This window comes from Bos indicus x Bos taurus, chromosome 26 (genome assembly GCF_003369695.1).
Source record: "Bos indicus x Bos taurus breed Angus x Brahman F1 hybrid chromosome 26, Bos_hybrid_MaternalHap_v2.0, whole genome shotgun sequence".
Taxonomy (NCBI): Eukaryota; Metazoa; Chordata; class Mammalia; order Artiodactyla; family Bovidae; genus Bos; species Bos indicus x Bos taurus.
This window is the reverse complement of record NC_040101.1, coordinates 9,148,732-9,166,075: the sequence shown is the minus strand read 5'-3', so window position 1 is coordinate 9,166,075 and position 17,344 is coordinate 9,148,732. Positions and strand designations below refer to the sequence as shown.

General features: G+C 41.9%; 1 protein-coding gene across 2 annotated transcripts in view; it reads left to right on the top strand.

Moving 5' to 3' along the window:
* Nucleotides 1-16,598, top strand: part of ACADSB (acyl-CoA dehydrogenase short/branched chain) — a 52,343-nt gene extending 35,745 nt beyond the window's left edge. For both annotated transcript variants that reach the window (XM_027528521.1, XM_027528522.1), the window contains exons 4-11: nucleotides 1,111-1,317; nucleotides 2,026-2,196; nucleotides 3,369-3,494; nucleotides 4,821-4,913; nucleotides 8,962-9,051; nucleotides 10,432-10,569; nucleotides 12,921-13,020; nucleotides 13,748-16,598. In XM_027528521.1, the coding sequence (XP_027384322.1) occupies nucleotides 1,111-1,317; nucleotides 2,026-2,196; nucleotides 3,369-3,494; nucleotides 4,821-4,913; nucleotides 8,962-9,051; nucleotides 10,432-10,569; nucleotides 12,921-13,020; nucleotides 13,748-13,818 (996 nt within the window). In that variant the 3' untranslated portion in view covers nucleotides 13,819-16,598. The remainder of the gene's footprint in view (nucleotides 1-1,110; nucleotides 1,318-2,025; nucleotides 2,197-3,368; nucleotides 3,495-4,820; nucleotides 4,914-8,961; nucleotides 9,052-10,431; nucleotides 10,570-12,920; nucleotides 13,021-13,747) is intronic.
* The last annotated feature ends 746 nt before the right edge of the window (nucleotides 16,599-17,344 follow it).

Here is a 17,344-nt window from a genome sequence, read left to right as displayed (position 1 = left end):
TGCCACATCACAGTCACTCCTGCCTGCTTGTCACACACCCCTTGGGGGGTCTGCTTCATTTCACATCTTGCATCAGCTATTCTCAACCTCACGTGACTCCTAACTTCTGACCTCTACAGAGGTCACCTGCCAAGATAATTGACAAATATGTCCATCGGTGACCTTTTTAGAGAAGCAGTGTCTCTGACAGCTGTTAAAGATACGATAGTCTAATATTCTCACGCCTCTGTCAGCCTTCAGGCACCTCCCAGTCCTGAATTCTTCCTCATAGAACATCATTGCTGGTTTGCTCAGCTTTTCTATCCTCCCCTTTATGGTTCTCACTTCCTATCAGCTAAGTTTGCCATCAGCTAAAAACATAACAGCCATACCCTGGCTGCAGCACGTGCAACTCCCTACTACCTGGAGAGGGCAGAGAGAAGCATTCCTCTTTGCCTGGTCACAGCTTTGTGTCTCCCCGCACCCACCTTAGTAAAAGGCAGATTTATTCTATGTGAAGAGAAGTCAGAGTATACACAGTTTTGGGTCTTGAATTACATGTGCACACATTCTCTTGCTGAAACAAGGACACTTAAAAAACAGAATATTGTGGATGTTTCATGTTCCAGACTGAAGACTGGTTACTGAATAGTCAGGCAGTTACTGAAAAGCCTTGAGCAGTTTTGACCACGATTGTCAGGCACCTGGGCCTTATCTTGTGTGATTCTAGAAAACACTAGACCACATGTGGTCTGCTAACCATCTGAACTTGCTGAAGTGGCCCCAAAAGGAATGGCCATTCAGTTATTCATTCAATTATTATCTCAGTTTAAAGGGTCAAGGTCTCTTATTTTTGTTTTTTAGATCCCAAAAGCAAATAGTTGATAGTTCTAGCATGTCATTTTATCTTTTGAAAATATATTTCTGTTATAGATTTTCCTGTTTGTTATAGATTTTTTTTTTTGTTACTTAGAGGGATAGAGCCATACCAAATAAAAATAATATATGCATACAGAACTTAAAAATCAAGAACATATATAATTACAAATTATTTCTGAACTCATTCTTGCAAGAAATTGTCCCATATAAAAAATAGCTTTCTTAATGTATGTTTCCTTCTTTTTCCTTTAGTTGATGGGTATTGAAATTGACACAAAATATGGAGGAACAGGAGCTTCATTTTTTTCCTCTGTCCTAGTGATAGAGGAGTTAGCCAAAGTTGATGCATCTGTGGCTCTGGTATGTGACATTCAGAACACATTAATTAACAGGATGATTGGAAAATATGGAACAGAAGAACAGAAGGCTACCTATTTGCCCAAGCTAGCTACAGAAAAGGTGAGTTGACATGAGTTGTTGAAATGGATCTGATCTTGTCTAAATGTAGGATGTTTTCAGGAGAAAAGTAGCTACAGTGTTGGCTTTTCTGTTTAAGACCACAACACAGCACCACTAATTACTCAAGCAATGCTCAATAAATTAATGAGCTCAGACGGTAAGGAATGTGCCTGCAATGCAGGAGACCTGGGTTGGATCCCTGGATCAGAAAGATCCCCTGGAGAAGGGTATGACACCCCACTCCAGTATTCTTGCCGGGAGAATTCCATGGATAGAGGAGCCTGGTGGGTTACAGTCTATGGGATCGCAAAGAGTTGGACATGACTGAGTGGCTAATACACACTAGAAAAATACACTCGGAAAATTTAGAGAATTACCTTTGCACAACTAAATTATTTCTCTTTTGGGCCTAATTATATCTATTGTTTTGATTGATGGTTTCATTTACATTGCAATTATGAAAACCAGTTTAATGAAATGTAACTTTGAATATGTGTGCTTAGATCTTTAAGTTTGACCTAGACAAATAGTGGGATGTATTTTGGGAAATAATGCTGTCAGAATGCTGTTACTATTTCGATACATACAGGCTTTTGGAAGTAGCCAGAAGTTTTTGATTTTCAAGTGTTGATTTTGCTGTAAGTGGGTATTTGTTATGCAGAATATAAATACAGGTCTTAATTTGGAATTTTTTCCTCACATGTGTAGGCATCAAGTATCTGCATTTCAGAGACTGGAGCAGGTAGCGATTCATTTGCTATGAAGACCAGAGCTGATAAAAAGGGAGATTATTACATCATCAATGGGTCAAAGATGTGGATTAGCAGTGCTGAGATTGCTGGGCTGTTCGTGGTGATGGCAAATGCAGACTTTTCTGCTGTAAGTTTGAAGAAAAACGTGCTAGCCATTGCCCCTCATCTTTTCTCTTTGTTTCTTTTCTTTACTTGCATTTTCTTCTTAGGACTTAGTCTTAAATTCTCCATTCTCCTCAGAATTGGAAAGGTTAGACAGCTGACATCTTTTCATCCACTTATTTACTAACCTCCTAAAACAAATATTACAATTAACAATAAATTTTAGCTACATGGAGGACCATTTAATTAATATCCTAATCTGTTAGACAGGAGGCTAAAATCTTAAATTTTATAGAATTTCAGATTTTCTGTTTAATAATGAATTTAAGTAGCTATTTAGTACATTTATTTATTTTTGATGTGGATCATTTTAAGTTTTATTGCATTTGTTCCAGTGTTGCTTCTGTTTTATTTTTTGGCCAGGAGGCTTGTGGGATCTCAGCTCCCCAACCAGGGATTGAACCCACACCCCTTACATTGAAAGGTGAAGCCTTAACTACTAGACAGCCAGGGAAGTCCCGTAGCACATTTATTTTTTAAAATTCTTTTTCTAGCACATTTATTTTTAAGAATGTTTTATTACATTCTTAAAATAAGAAGGGCTTATTCTTATTTAAAAGAAAAAGGGCTTCCCAGATGGCTCAGGAGTAAAGAATCCGCCTGCCAATGCAGGAGTCACAGGAGACACGGGTTCAATCCTGAGTCTGGAAGATCCCCTGGAGGAGACAATGGCAACCCAGTTTTCTTGCCTAGAGTATCCATCATGGACAGAGGAGCGTGGTGGGCCATAGTCTCTGGGGTTGCAAAGAGTTGCACATGACTGAGCACGCACGCACACATTCAGTTGAAAAATAGACATATAGCAAAATGGTAAAGATTGCTTTTGTTTTTTCTCTAGGGTAACATTAAATAAAATTTTGAAACTTATAAAGTTAAATGTAAGATGGGGAATTAATTAATCATGTAATACTTTTGTGTTGCTTAATAATTTTGATAGCAACAGTAGTTTCTGAAAGTGTGAAGTAGATTTTGAATCTACTTGCACCACTCTGGTTTCATAACACACATGGTACAACTCTGAGTTCATTAGTAATTAGTGCTGAAGTCTGCTGTCAGTTTTCTGTTTACTTTGAGCCCTTTGGAAACAAGAGATCTTCTCAGTCCAAGTGGTGATAGCATTTTAAATCTGCATTTCAGGGGTATAAAGGAATTACCTGCTTCTTGGTCGATGGTGATACCGAGGGCCTTCATGTAGGGAAACCAGAGAACAAATTGGGAATCAGAGCATCTTCCACCTGCCCAGTCACATTTGAAAATGTCAAGGTGGGTATCTTAGACAAGGAATAAGCTCTGCCTGTATGTATAGTTGCGAGTAAGGTATCAAAATTATTAGTCCTACACAGGAGAGTATTTTGTAAACCTCTTGAACAGTGATCTTAGTTGAGGTCATGACCTCAGTGTGCTTCTCACAAGCGTTGAGACCAAGGTTGAAACCCTGTCTGCCCAGCCGCTGGTCTCAAGTGCCAACCCAGAAAAGTCATCTCATTCATAGTTTAGCAACCTGTTACTTGTGCACCAAACATGGCTTCAGAGGAGGAAGCCCACAGCAAGGCCACAAGGTGGGGCTGTTGCCCAGGAAGAGTGGAAAACAGCCAGGCAGCCCCACCGCAGGTGAGAGCTGAGTCTTAAAAAAAAAAGAAGCGATGACTGGGATGGGGTGCTTTAGACCTGACTGAGGTAGGGCAGGGTGCGATCCATCAGCTGCCGCTGGTGAGAATGTCGCCTTTTTGGCTCCCTGGTGACTGTGTATGTGCTCCTGGGGTGTCCTTATGGGGTCGTGTGAGCCTCCCTGCTGCACCCCAGCTCTCTTTCTTCTCCTCATCTCCCTTTGCTTTCCCCACGCTGCCCACTCTTGTCTCCTAACTGCTCATGTTAAGAAGCTAAGTGTATTTTTTTTAATTTCTCTCCTGCTATCCATAAAGCAGGTTTATTTTTGTGGCCATGCCACACGGCTTGTGAGATCTTAGTTCCCCAACCAGGGATCAAACCTGTGCCCCCAGCAGTGAAAACACAGAGTCCTAACCACTGGACCACCAGGGAATTCTACCAAGTGTATTTTTTTTTATTGCTCCTAGTCAGTAAACGGTGTAATCTGTGTCTTCACTCCTGCTTTATCTTGTGTCCACATGCACGTGTCCACACACACCCCTCCGTTGATTTTTTCACAGTAATAGTCTAAACGGAAGAGAGGCTGACAACCCGTCCACGTTTTCTGCTATTCCTGATCATTTATCTCACACTGTAGCATACAAGTAAGAGTTTGGGGGGGGTGGGCAGAAATTGTTATTCATTTATGTTGTTGATTAATTGTATGAGATTTCATTCTTCTAGATTCAAAAGATGTCTGTGCTAGGCTCTGGAGGATGCAGTAGTGAACAGCGTGGACTTAAGTTCTATCCCCCTGAGAGTGCGTGGGAAGCAGTTTAGAAGGAGTTTCAGAGACATACTGGACAATTTTCTAGGAGTTTAATGAATACTATGCTAGAGTGTTATCACAAAAACTAAGAGTATATGTGCATTTAAAAATATATAATCAAAATGAATTATGGCAAATTAAATTGAGAAATAACTGCACATTTTTCTTTTCAGGTTCCAAAAACAAATATCCTGGGGCAGGTTGGGCACGGCTATAAGTATGCCATCGGGAGTCTTAATGAAGGCAGAATAGGAATCGCTGCCCAGGTTAGTCAAATTTTACCCTTTAACTTGATTCTTCCACACACAGTCAATTAAAATGTAAAAAGAAAAAAAAAAAAAAAAAAAATCAGTAAAACCAGTGAGTATTTGGAAGCTCTTCAACACAAGATGGCGCCCTTCCCTTCCATGAAGCAAAAGAATAGCTTCTGGCTGTGATTTCTTTAAAATTCCGCTTTGGTCAATTATGTAATGTCCTGAGACCCAAACAGTGGCTTAGAGCTAACAGTTTTTTTCTGCTTTGAGAGCATTAAAGTATTATCTAATACCTGGATCGATAACTTAAGTACATTGTAGATTAAATGTGGTATTTCTTTTTTGAAAATCAACTTTTCAAAGCATGCAATTCATTTTGCAATTTTAAAAATGAAGAACAAGTAACATTCAGGGGACTTCCCTGGCAGTCCAGTGGCTGACTCCATGTTCCCAGTGCAGGGGCCCGGGTTTGACCCGTGGTTGGGGAACCAGATCGCACGAGCCACAGCTGCAGAGCGCACGTGCTGCAAGGGAGATCCAAGATCCCGGGTGCCGCAACCAAGACCCAGCACAACCAGATAAATAAACATTTAAAATAAGTAAATAAATCTTTCAGAAAAAAGGAAGACGTTACAGTCTAATGTGTAGTGAGAGTCTCTGTAGATAATGAAAGATTTTTACTTAATGTTTTGCATGTGAAAAGCAAACAAGTTTTTGCCCTGGCACTTAGAGATAAAATGGCAACAATTAAACAGATATACAAGATAAGAACAATTCAATTTTTTTTAACCAAATTTGCCCTTTAAATAGCATATTAAATTTTTCTATTAGATGACACCAGTTGCTTTCTAGAATCACAAAGTGAAATCTTTGGTTTTATGAATTCATTTTTGTAACATATTAACTTTTAATCAATGAGTATTCAGAACTCAAAAACTTACAGCTTTTAGATTTTGAAGATACTGCATATATCAACTATTTGGAGTAGTTAAATTATAATTTTACTCTAGATTTTTCTTCACTACTGTTAATCTGCTAATAAAATATTCTTAGCTCAAAACTTAACCCATATTTCCCACAAAACACAAATAACATATCAGTCAGGAGAACTGGCTTATCTTTTCATTTTAAAGTTTTTCCTGTGATTCAGCTTCATCGGATATGGCATTAAAAACTATAGCATTGGATTTTGTTCTTCCCAGACACATAAATAATACAGATGGCTGGCAGTAAATACACAGCCTGGGCTTTAGTGTAATTACTCCAGGTTATCGTATAACCTAATTAAAAGTTAAGGTCAGAAAAAAGAGAAACAAAGAGTAAGATCTGGTAGTTATTATTTCTTGATTAATACTGTGAATGCCTTTTAGAGAGGGAGGCACCTGTAACTGAACTGAAGGCGTCCATCCTTAAAACTCTGTAGTTATAAAGAATTTTAGTTTTTCATTATTTATAGTGAACATTGTACACTGTTTTGGAAAAGCCTCTGTTGCCTGACAAGTGATCACTACAATTTGTGTCCATAAACTATATTGTTGACATCCTGTGAACTTTAGTTGTAAGAGTTTAGCAGCAGCATCTTCTCTCACAGCCGAAAGTACAGTGAGTTGCTGCTTCATTTTAATTTGCTTTGGGGGTTTTGACTTGGTTTGGGTTTTGTCCTTAATATAATGGTGCATAATATTCCATCCTCCAGAAAGTTCAAAGTAAAAGGCTGAGGAAAAATTTGAATGAACACTAATGAAATATTGATAAGTTTGTGGGCAATTCCCCCCAAAGCTTAACTATTGATTTTCTTTTTCCTTTTTCTAAAACCTACATGGTTTGATGTAATTAGATAGTGATTTAACAGCTACCTAATGTTGAAATGTAGAAACAGTTTCTAAGCTCAGATTTATTCAGTTCTTGTGGAGATGGGGATGGCAATGAGACAGTCCAGCTATAACTGCCACCATATCCTGATTTGTTCCTCAAATGTATACACTGATATTTTTACTGGCATCTCTGTGTCAGTGGTCCCCAACTCTCGCTGTGCATTAAATCATTAAAGAGTTTTCAGAATGCTGGTGCTCAGGCCCACTCTCCCTCCCCCTTCCGTCCCATGCCCAGGGTTTGGGTTTGGTTGCTAGACCCTCACAGTGTTTGTTTGTTTGTTTTTCCACATTGAAAATAATTTATTGAGGTGAGGTTTGTGTAACAAAATTAATCGTTTTAAAGTGAATAATTCAGTAGCATGTGTTATATTCCCAATGTTGCTTAGCGGTCACCACTCTTATCCTAGAACATTTTCGTCGCCCCAGAAAGAAGTGCTGTGCTTTGAAGGACTCACCCCGAGTGCTGGATAGACTCTTAGCTTTATGGTCCCTCTCATCAGTTCAGTCACTCAGTCGTGTCCAGCTCTGCAACCTCATGACTGCAGCAGGCCAGGCAGATGGAGGGTTCTGACAAAATGTGGTCCACTGGGCAAGGGAGTGGCAAACCACTTCAGTATTCTTGCCTTGAGAACCCCATGAACAGTATGAAAATGGTCCCTCTCATATCTGCTCTAAGTCAAGCGGCAAGGGAAGGAGGGTGGCTGAGCATTTGTGGTCCTGGAGAGGTTACTGCTCAGGGCGGCCCCACATTGGTATTTTTATTATTTGAGTTCCCCTAGATGATTCTAACAGAGAAGGCAATGGCACCCCACTCCAGTACTCTTGCCTGGAAAATCCCATGGATGGAGGAGCCTGGTAGGCTGCAGTCCATGGGGTCGCTAAGAGTCTGACATGACTGAGCGACTTCACTTTCACTTTTCACTTTCATGCGTTGGAGAAGGAAATGGCAACCCACTCCAGTGTTCTTGCCTGGAGAATCCCAGGGACGGGGCAGCCTGGTGGGCTGCCGTCTATGGGGTCACACAGAGTTGGACACGACTGAGGTGACTTTGCAACAGCAGCAGCAGATGGTTCTGACGTGCTGTCAGGATTGAGAAACACTGCTCCTTTATGTCCTGACACCCAACCCACCGAAGTTCTTGTCATTCAGTCGCTAAGTCCTGTCTGACTCTTTGTGACCCCACGGACTGCAGCGTGCCAGGCTTCCCTGTCCTTCACCATCTTCCAGAGTTCACTCAAACTCAGGTCCATTGATTCGGTGATGCCGTCCAACCATCTCATCCTCTGTCACCCTCTTTTCCTCCTGCCTTCAGTCTTCCCCAGCATCAGGGTCTTTTCCACTGAGTCAGTTCATCGTAATCGATGACCAAAGTATTAGAACTTCAGCTTCAGCATCAGTCCTGCCAATGAATATTCAGGGTTTTCTTTAGGATTGACTGGTTTGATCTCCTTGCTGTTCAAGGGGCTCTCAAGAGTCTTATCCAGCACCAAAGCTCTTATTAATCCTGATCATATATGAAATGGACCAGAAGATAGAAGGTTCAGAAGCAATAAAATTTCTGAGGCTTAGTTTGCGTCTAGAGACTCAAGCTTAAAGAAGAAGAATCCGTAAAAGTGGGCATCACCACACCAAAAAGTCTGCCTCCATGCTGGAATCAAATATACTCTTCTTCATAGGAAATTAGTCACATTTTCTCCCAATTCACGACTTTATGACTTCCTAATCTAAGCTTAGTGACGGTGGCAATAGAACACAGAGAAAGATGGAACACCCTGCCTTCCTGCCTGCTTAGTCACATCCAACTTTTTGCGACCCCATGGACTGTAGCCCACCAGGCTCCTCTGTCGATGGGATTTCCCAGGCAAGCATGTGGAGTGGGTTGCCATTTCCTTCTCTGGGGAATCTTCCCAACCCAGGGATCGAACCTGAGTCTCCTGTATTTCCTGCATTGGCAGGCAGGTTCTTTACCCTCTGAGCCATCAGGGAAGTGTTCTCCCAATTACTAGAACTTAAGTTCTATAAATGCAGTGGGTGAAGGTCATTAACATATGCCTCACCATCTTGGTATGCCTAGTTCTTTCTCTACCCCAACTTTTCAATTTGCCTGTAAAAAGAATTTGTAACCTGAATAATCAAGAACATAAAGTATTAATAAAAAATAAGAAATTCTGATTTTTTTTAACAGATGCTGGGAGTGGCTCAAGGCTGTTTTGACTACACTATTCCATATATTAAAGAAAGGAAACAATTTGGCCGAAGGGTATTTGATTTTCAGGTATGTAATTATTAGCATCTTTCTACTGTTCCATACTCGCGTCTTCCTGTTAATGAAAAGCTTTGTCACAAAGCCGCAAGGGAATCCTCTCGGGGATTTTAATGGGAGAGGCACAGGGAGGAAGGAATAGGTCTCAGTGTGTATACTTGTGACTGCATTGACCTTCTCCAAGGGCAGAACAGTAGTCTTTGAGGCCTGGTTATGGCATGATTGAGGATACACCGGTGAGCACTTGGGAGCTGCCTCCTCGTGGCTTCCAAATTCCAGAGCCTGGGGTTTGTGGTCAGACATCCTGGGTTAGAATGTTGGTTCTTTGTCTTGCTGGCTTAGTCCTTGAGCATGTTACCTCACCTCTGCAAACCTCAGCTGCCTCATCTGTAAAATAAAGGTAACACTACATACTCTTTAGGATGATTTGGAATCAAATAGATGTTTTAAGGGGCTTCTCTGGTGAATCAGATGGTAAAGAATCTGCCTGCGATGCTGGAGACCTGGGTTCGATCCCTGGGTTAGGAAGATCCCCTGGAGAAGGGAACAGCTACCCTCTCCAGTATTCTGACCCGCATAGTTCCATGGACAGAGGAGCCTGGCAGGCTACAGTCTATGGGGTTGCAAAGAGCCGGACACGACTGAGCGGCTTTCACTTTCTTTCAGATGTTTCAAGTGCTTGACACAGTATTAAAAATAACACTCACATTTTTAAACATAATTCTACGATAATTTATCTTTTAAATCTTCGCGTGCATGCTAAGTTGCTTCAGTTGTATCTGACTCTTCTCGACCCCATGGGCTGTAGCCCGCCAGGCTTCTCTGTTCATGGGATTCTCCAGGCAAGAATACTGGAGTGGTTTGCCATGCCCTCCTCAAGGGAATCTTCCTGATCTAGGGATCAAACCCGAATCTCCCACGGCTCTTACATTGCAGGCGGATTCTTTACCACTGAGCCACCAGGGAAGGCTTTAAATCTTGGCAGTTGTTAAACAATTTACATGAACTTTGAAAAATTTTTCAGAAGCAATATGTGGAGTGGTTGATTTTAGATTGCAGGTTTTAAACTGCCCTCTGGTGGCTCAGTAAAGAATCTGCCTGCAATCAGGAGGCCTGGGTTCGATCCCTGGTTTGGGAAGATCCCTTGAAGGGAATGGCTACCCACTCCAGTATTGTTGCCTGGAGAATTCCATGGACTAGAGGAGCCTGGCGGGCTACAGTCCATGAGGTCGAAAAGAGTTGGATACAACTAACTAACACTTTTGCAAAATGAATGGGTTTTTTTGGGCAAGTATGTTTGAGTCCGTCAGTGTTCCATATACAGGCGGGATTTTGACAACGAGTTGGGTTTCCAGAAGCCGTGATTCTCTACATTGGATCTGACCATTGCAGGGGCTCCAACACCAAGTGGCTCACATGGCCACCCAGCTGGAAGCTGCTCGACTCCTGACATACAATGCTGCGAGGCTCTTAGAGGCTGGGAGGCCGATGATTAAAGAAGCATCTATGGCCAAATACCATGCGTCAGAGGTAAAACAAACAAGAGTAATGCAGTCTTTTAGATTTTTTTTAAAAAACTTATTTTGTATTGGAGTATAGCCGATTAACAATGCTGTGATAGTTTCAGGTTGCAGTCTTTTAATTTTTAAGAAATTTATTTATTAAGCCTGTCATTTAGGAACGTTGCTTGAACATTTGTTTGTTTTTCAAGTAAAATAACATGGACCTTCTAGTTCCTACACAGGAAATGCAAGAAAGTAAAGCTGCCATAGGAAGGTGCTTTAACTCTCTAAGGTTTCCATGTTCTCATGGCTCTCGGGTGGAAACCAAGTCACCCAGGTCAGGTGGAAAAGCCACTGTAAACCCCTAGGTGGGCCTCAGCTGAACACTGGCATCGTGGCTGTGGTTCCAAGTTGGGGCGAAGCGAATGCCCTGGAGATAATGTGAAATAGAAAGTCGCAGGAAGATACCATCCTCGTGTTGACTGTACTCAGCATGTAACACACTGGGCTTGGGCTGAAACTTGGTCGCATCACAGGGCTTGGCAGTGTGTTAGTCACTCCCTGGCCTCAGATATTTCTTTAACCCCTTCAGTCCCCAGGTCTAATCTTGTGCCTCAACCTCCCTTCTGAGCTCCAGACTAACAGATCCGCTTCTGCTTTACCCACCCCGCCCCCCTCCCCCGACCGCCACCCTCCCTTCCCGCCCTGCACAGTCACAAACCTGAGTCCCCTCAACGCCCCTCCTTTGCTCCCACTCCCTGTTGAATCCGTCATCCTGTATGAGAATTCCGCCCCTCAATTTGTCTCGAATTTGTTTCTTTCTCCCCTAGTTTTTATTACCAGTCGTCTAGTCCAAGCTGTGCCACCTCTTCACCAAAACACCGGAGGCAGCTTCTGACTTCTGGTTGGTCCCTGTGGCTTCCTCCAGTCCAGTGTCCCTTTCAAGGTGTCCATGAGGCATGCTATGCTCCAGTTTTAAACCCTTCAGTGACTCCTCACAAAAAATGGGAACTTTTTATTCACCTATTGTTGCTTTGAACAAATTACTGAAAATTTAGAGACAGGACAGTTCTGTCGTCTCACAGTTCTGGGGTAAGACATCTGAAATGAGCCTCACGGGTGGTGCAGTGGTAAAGAATCCGCCTGCAGTGCAGGAGACGCACAGAGACTTGAGTTCGATCCCTGGGTCAGGAAGATCCCCTGGAGGAGGACATGGCAACCCACTCCAGTATTCTTGCCTGGAGAATCCCATGGACAGAGGAGCTGGCAGGCTGCAGTCCATGGGGTTGCAGAGAGTTGGACACGACTGAGCGACTGAGCACACACACACACACGTGCACACACATTCACACACATGTGTCTGCACACGTGTGCATGCACACACACACGGGGTGAAATTTGAGTGTGGAGCTGCCTTCCTGGGGGCTCTGGGTGAAAGTCCATCTCCTCTTCTTCCCCAGCTTCTAGAACACACTCACTTTCCGAGACTCAGGACCCCTTCCTCCGTCTTCACAGCCAGCAGCGTGTAGTGTGTTAGATATTCCTGTGTCTGTGGTCACAGCACCCTTCTCTACTTCCCTCTTTCCCTTGTAAGGACCCTTGTGATGACACGGGACCTGCCCAGATAACCTGGGATCATCCCTTAACTTAACCAGCCTGCAAGTTCCTATGCCGTGTAGGTGATGCACATTTATACTTTCTGGGGATTCTCCTGGGGACACCTTTGGGGGCCAGCAGATTATTTAAACTGCTCACATCACATGAGGCCCACTGCTGCCCACACCCATCCCCTTTTCACAGCTCACCCCGACCCCAGCCCACTGGTCCTCAGGCCTTTGAGGTCGATGAACCCACTTCCCCGTTGGAGCCTTTCTATGCGTCAGTCCTCAGTTTGAAACGTCCTTTGACTTGTCCTTTAGTTGTCAGCGAGGCTGTACCTTCCTCACCCATTGCCCCATCTAAACCACGGCATCTCCTCCCGCAGGCTCTTCTCTGGCCCCATAGTTTTTCAGTTTTGGTGATCGTGCTTCAACATCTGTCTCTCTGAATGACCAGCAGGACCTAAAGGGCAGTGACTGGTCAGCACCCTGGCAGAGTGGATGATACAAGAAGCCCTTGGTTAACATTTGCTGAGTAAATGACACCGTCGACAAGTGTACAAGTCTAAAACAAAGACCCTAATTCTCTTAAGAATTTTATGAACTAATAGGAAATTTTCCATAAATGGTATAGGGACTGGGACGAAGAAATGTTAATTTACAAAATAACCTCGCTCCTTCCAATTGCCAGTGGTAGTGAATCCACGTTACTAAGAATGTTTTAGTGTTGGTCATGTGTAAGTTATGTGGTTTCAGCGTGATTTGTGCTTCTTTTTGGTAGCTGGCAGGCCTCATTACCAGCAAGTGTATCGAGTGGATGGGAGGAGTGGGCTACACCAAAAGTTACCCTGTGGAAAAATACTTCCGAGATGCGAAGATTGGTAACTAGAGTTTTTAACACTTATTTTGTTTTATTTGACTCTTAGGCGTTTTAGGCTGTTGTGTTGGTTTGATGTTTTTGTTGTTACTACTGGCACCTGGGCAGAGGCAGTTTTAAGTCTTCAGTTACTATGTTTCTTGGCTCTCCTTTTTTTGTGGCTGGATTTTTCCCCCACTACTTCTTCCTTCAAAAAAGTAGATTTATTATTTTTTAAACAACAAATTGTCTTTTTAAATGCCTCAAGGCCTCTGAAGGCCTTTCAGTAAAACCACAACAAATTCTACTGTCTTCATTTTTCTTTTACTAAAAATGTTAGTATTTTTGACTGGCTTAATGCCGTTGCTGGAAGCTCAGTTCTAATTTTAGACATTAAGTGGGTAACCAAGCTTGAGCGTTACACTGCTCTACTGCCAGGTGGGAAGATAGAAACTCAGCCAGTTATAAAAGCTGCCTATTCCCAGGAAACCATCCAGGCTTATGCATTGATAGTTTAGGAACGGGAAACTCACCTGTTTAATACTGATTCTGGAAATGTGTAAATCAGGTGGAATATTGTCATCTCTTAGGTAAGATTACCTTGTAAATAATACCACATTTAGGGGACACTGCATAGTGTTCCTGGTACAGTTTTATAGTAAGTGCAGAGGTGGTGTTTGCAGACCTGATTTGTGTACAGACTCTTCCTGTGGCTCCACTCCTTTATGTTCCTTTTCTCCCCTTTCTTTAAGGCACAATTTATGAAGGAACTTCAAATATCCAGCTGAACACCATCGCAAAGTGCATCGGTGCGGAATACTGACAGGACAGCCAAAGAAGCGGGCCCCCTCCCTGGTGCCACTGGTGTTAAATTTTAAACTGTGTGCCTTGTTGGGGGCTGTGGACCTCCATCTCACTGAGTGATTTCATTTGGGCCCTTCATCTTGGATCTGAGACCCTTTCTGTCTTTTCTTTACAATCTGCTTAACTTAGGCACAGAAAATCATTTTTAAAATTTGGGAATAAGTGTACCATAGTTTCTCCAAAACTGTTTTTAAAGCTCTGTATGCATTATCATTCTAGCTACTGAATGTGTATGCTCCGGGGTCCCCGTGACCCAACTAAAGAGCCCGTGTGCTTCAGCCAAAGATCCCACATGACAGAAAACCTGACACAGCCAGATAAATGAAAAAACATTTTAAAATAAATAAATAAAAGATGATCGGACTTAAAAAAAAAAAAGTCTCTACATTAGTTTTCAAGTATGAAGTTTAAATAATTTAATAATCAGAATATACTCAACATTGTAATATTCATTTTACCAACGATGCTGTTTACTTCTGTTTATATTGAATACTTAAGCTTCAATTTAAATTGAATACTGAGTAAAATTGTTTACTCAAGCTTAGTTATTGAGCTTTATCATGATAGGTAATTCAGAAATTATACTTTAGTTTGGTGATTCTCCAGAGGGGTTGTCTTACCCTCTTAATGAAGTGTATTAAAATCTTGTAAGGAAGGAGAAATACAAGAGAGCTGTAGGGGTCAAAAAGCAGATTGAGATATTATTAAAAAAGGACATATCTGGGAAGGCAAAAATCTGTTGTTTTACAGTCAAATTATAGAAAGGCAAAGCTCAACAAAATATCTAGCTGGCAATGCCAGTTCTTCAGTGTCAGGGATTCTTGACCAGGAGAAGAGGATCTAAGTCCTCTGTCCCCTAGAGGGGAGGTGGACAGTGAAGGGCTGAGTGTGTTGTATTTCCTGAGACAGGGCAAGGATTAGAGGCGTTGGAGAATGTTTCACTGTTCATCCAGTTGTTTAAAGCAATCACTGCTGTCAAGTGGGAAGCACTTTAGTACTTTAATGAAAGGATGACGTTTATTAAGAAAACTTGACATTTTCAAAGTAATTTTGCTTTACACATTGATGTTCTTCAAATTTGTATAATGCATATCATGGTTAAGTATTCAGAATTGTGTAAGTACAGTGGAGATAGGAGTTACGTTAGAATATTAGAAAGACATATGGACAAATTTAGACTTCTGATCAAAAGAGATTAAGTCTACTTAACTTTCAGATAGGGAGCTGACAGAAACTAATCATGCAGTCTTTCAGAACAAAAGGACAGTGCTCTGATAAAGAAAGTAGGGATGGATGAATTGTCCTAAAGCGGGGCAGGGACATCTTTGATTTCTGTGGTTATTTGAGTGAGGTGGGCTTTTCAGATGACAGAGTAGAAACCAACATCAGTAATACTAACTTCCTCCCCTGGAGTTATAAACATGTGAAGCTACAATAAACCTTGTTCAGATTAGCAGTACGAGAGAGGCTTCTGTGTATACCTGAACCTTGAATTTATATTTCATATTGATACAGTTCTAATTGTGTGTATGTTTTTGTACATGTTCTCAAATAACAGTTGAAAATCATGTATTATAGTTAATATCTGTCCCTACCTTCTTCCATTAGTGAATTTTGTTATTGTACCATTTACCAAAGAGGATGTGGTAGGTTTTCCTCATAGTTCTTCCATTATAGCTTTTCTTAATAACCATGACTTTGAGGGTTTTGAGTTTGTGTCCAGTGGAAGGACAGGCTTGTTTACCTCCTGAAACCTGTCATTACTCTTTGTTAATTTGAGGATAGGGCCATTACGGGGCCCAGAAGGAAAAGCCCTGAACACAAGCACCAAGTCATATTTATGTGGGCAGAGCTGGACTCACCCCAACTGCCACGTTAGTATTGTCAGGAATTTCACTTTACAACACAAAAATGAATCGGTGTCAAAGATTTTAGAATTATGGAAAGCTCCCAATTCCTGGTGTCTCGGTAAAGAATCTGCCTGCAATACAGGAGACCAGAGTTCAGTCCCTGGGTGGGGAAGATCCCCTGTAGAAGGGAGTGGCTACCCACGCCAATACTCTTGCCTGGAGAGTTCCATGTACAGAAGCGGGCTACAGTTCATGGTGTCACAAAAAGTCAGACACAACTAAGTGACTAACACTTTCACTTTCAAATCTTAGAAAGACTTTAGAGACCCATCCAGCCAACTCTCTTCATTTTAAAAGTGAAGGATTCATATAGCCCAAAATACTTACCCAAGATCATCCGTCCAGGGCCAAAGATAAAACAGAGATCCAAATGTACTGGCTCCCAATTCTGTGCTCTTCCTACTGTTTACCACTGTCTCTGTTCAACACATTCTGGATTTCATCCTTGCTATATTTCAGTCCTCTTATTGGTTTATTTTAGGTTTAACTGATAAAAGAATAACATGTCAGAAGTGTTAAGACTGATGGGTGTCATTACTTACATTTATAAATCACCTGACGAATATACCAGCTCTCCTAGGATGTAGCTGGTATGTCAGATATGAGGATGATTGTAATCACTTGGCTTTATGATTATGGTATGTTTTAGAAAATGCAGTAATCCTTGCTGATGTATTTTTGCTTATCTCAGAAAGTGAAACTTTTGTTGTAATGGTGCACATCAGACTGTAATCAGTGTTACAAAATCAATATTCTATGGAGAATGAAAAAATAAAGCACTACCTGGAGGCTTTTGCTACTTTAATAAAGCAAAATTGTTTGTTATGCATACAGAAGTAAGAAAACAATGTACTCTTCCCGCAAGACAGACACTGTACCTTTGCTTACCAAGCTGGTAGCTTGCCTGTCATGTAAGCTGATTTTGTTTGTTTTCAGGGAAGAGACCAATTTTAAATTCATGATGCTAAATAAGATTTTTACCAGATTGATCATCCCCCTCCCCTGCTTCTTTTTAAGGCAAAAAAAAAAAAAAAAAAAAAAGCAGCTCTTCAGTGGAGAGGTCACTTCTTTTGAGCACATCTTCACGGTATGTATGGGGTTTCCCTGGTGGCTCAGACGCTAAAAGCGTCTGCCTGCAATGCGGGAGACCTGGATTCGATCCCTAGGTTGGGAAGATCACCTGGAGAAGGAAATGCCAACCCACTCCAGTATTCTTGCTTGGAAAACCCCACGCACGGAGGAGCCTGGTAGGGTACAGTCCATGGGGTCGCAATGAGTCAGACTTCACTTCACAGTATAGCTCACATAAATATCCAGCTGATATTTATCCCTGTGTTTGTAGTATCGCGTCTGGAAATCTTGCATTGTCGGACCTTTTCCTCAGTGATACACTGTTGTCTAAGCTCACAGGAGGTTTCAGCCTATCTCTTCCCCATTATTTCCTACAATGTTTTAGAAATCTAGATATCAGTCCATCTGTATGTCTGTCATTCAGTGATATGTGTCGGGCAGTCCCTGCGGCCAAGAGCACAAGGTGCTGTGCGCTCCAGGCTGCCACGCAAAGATGAGTAAGAC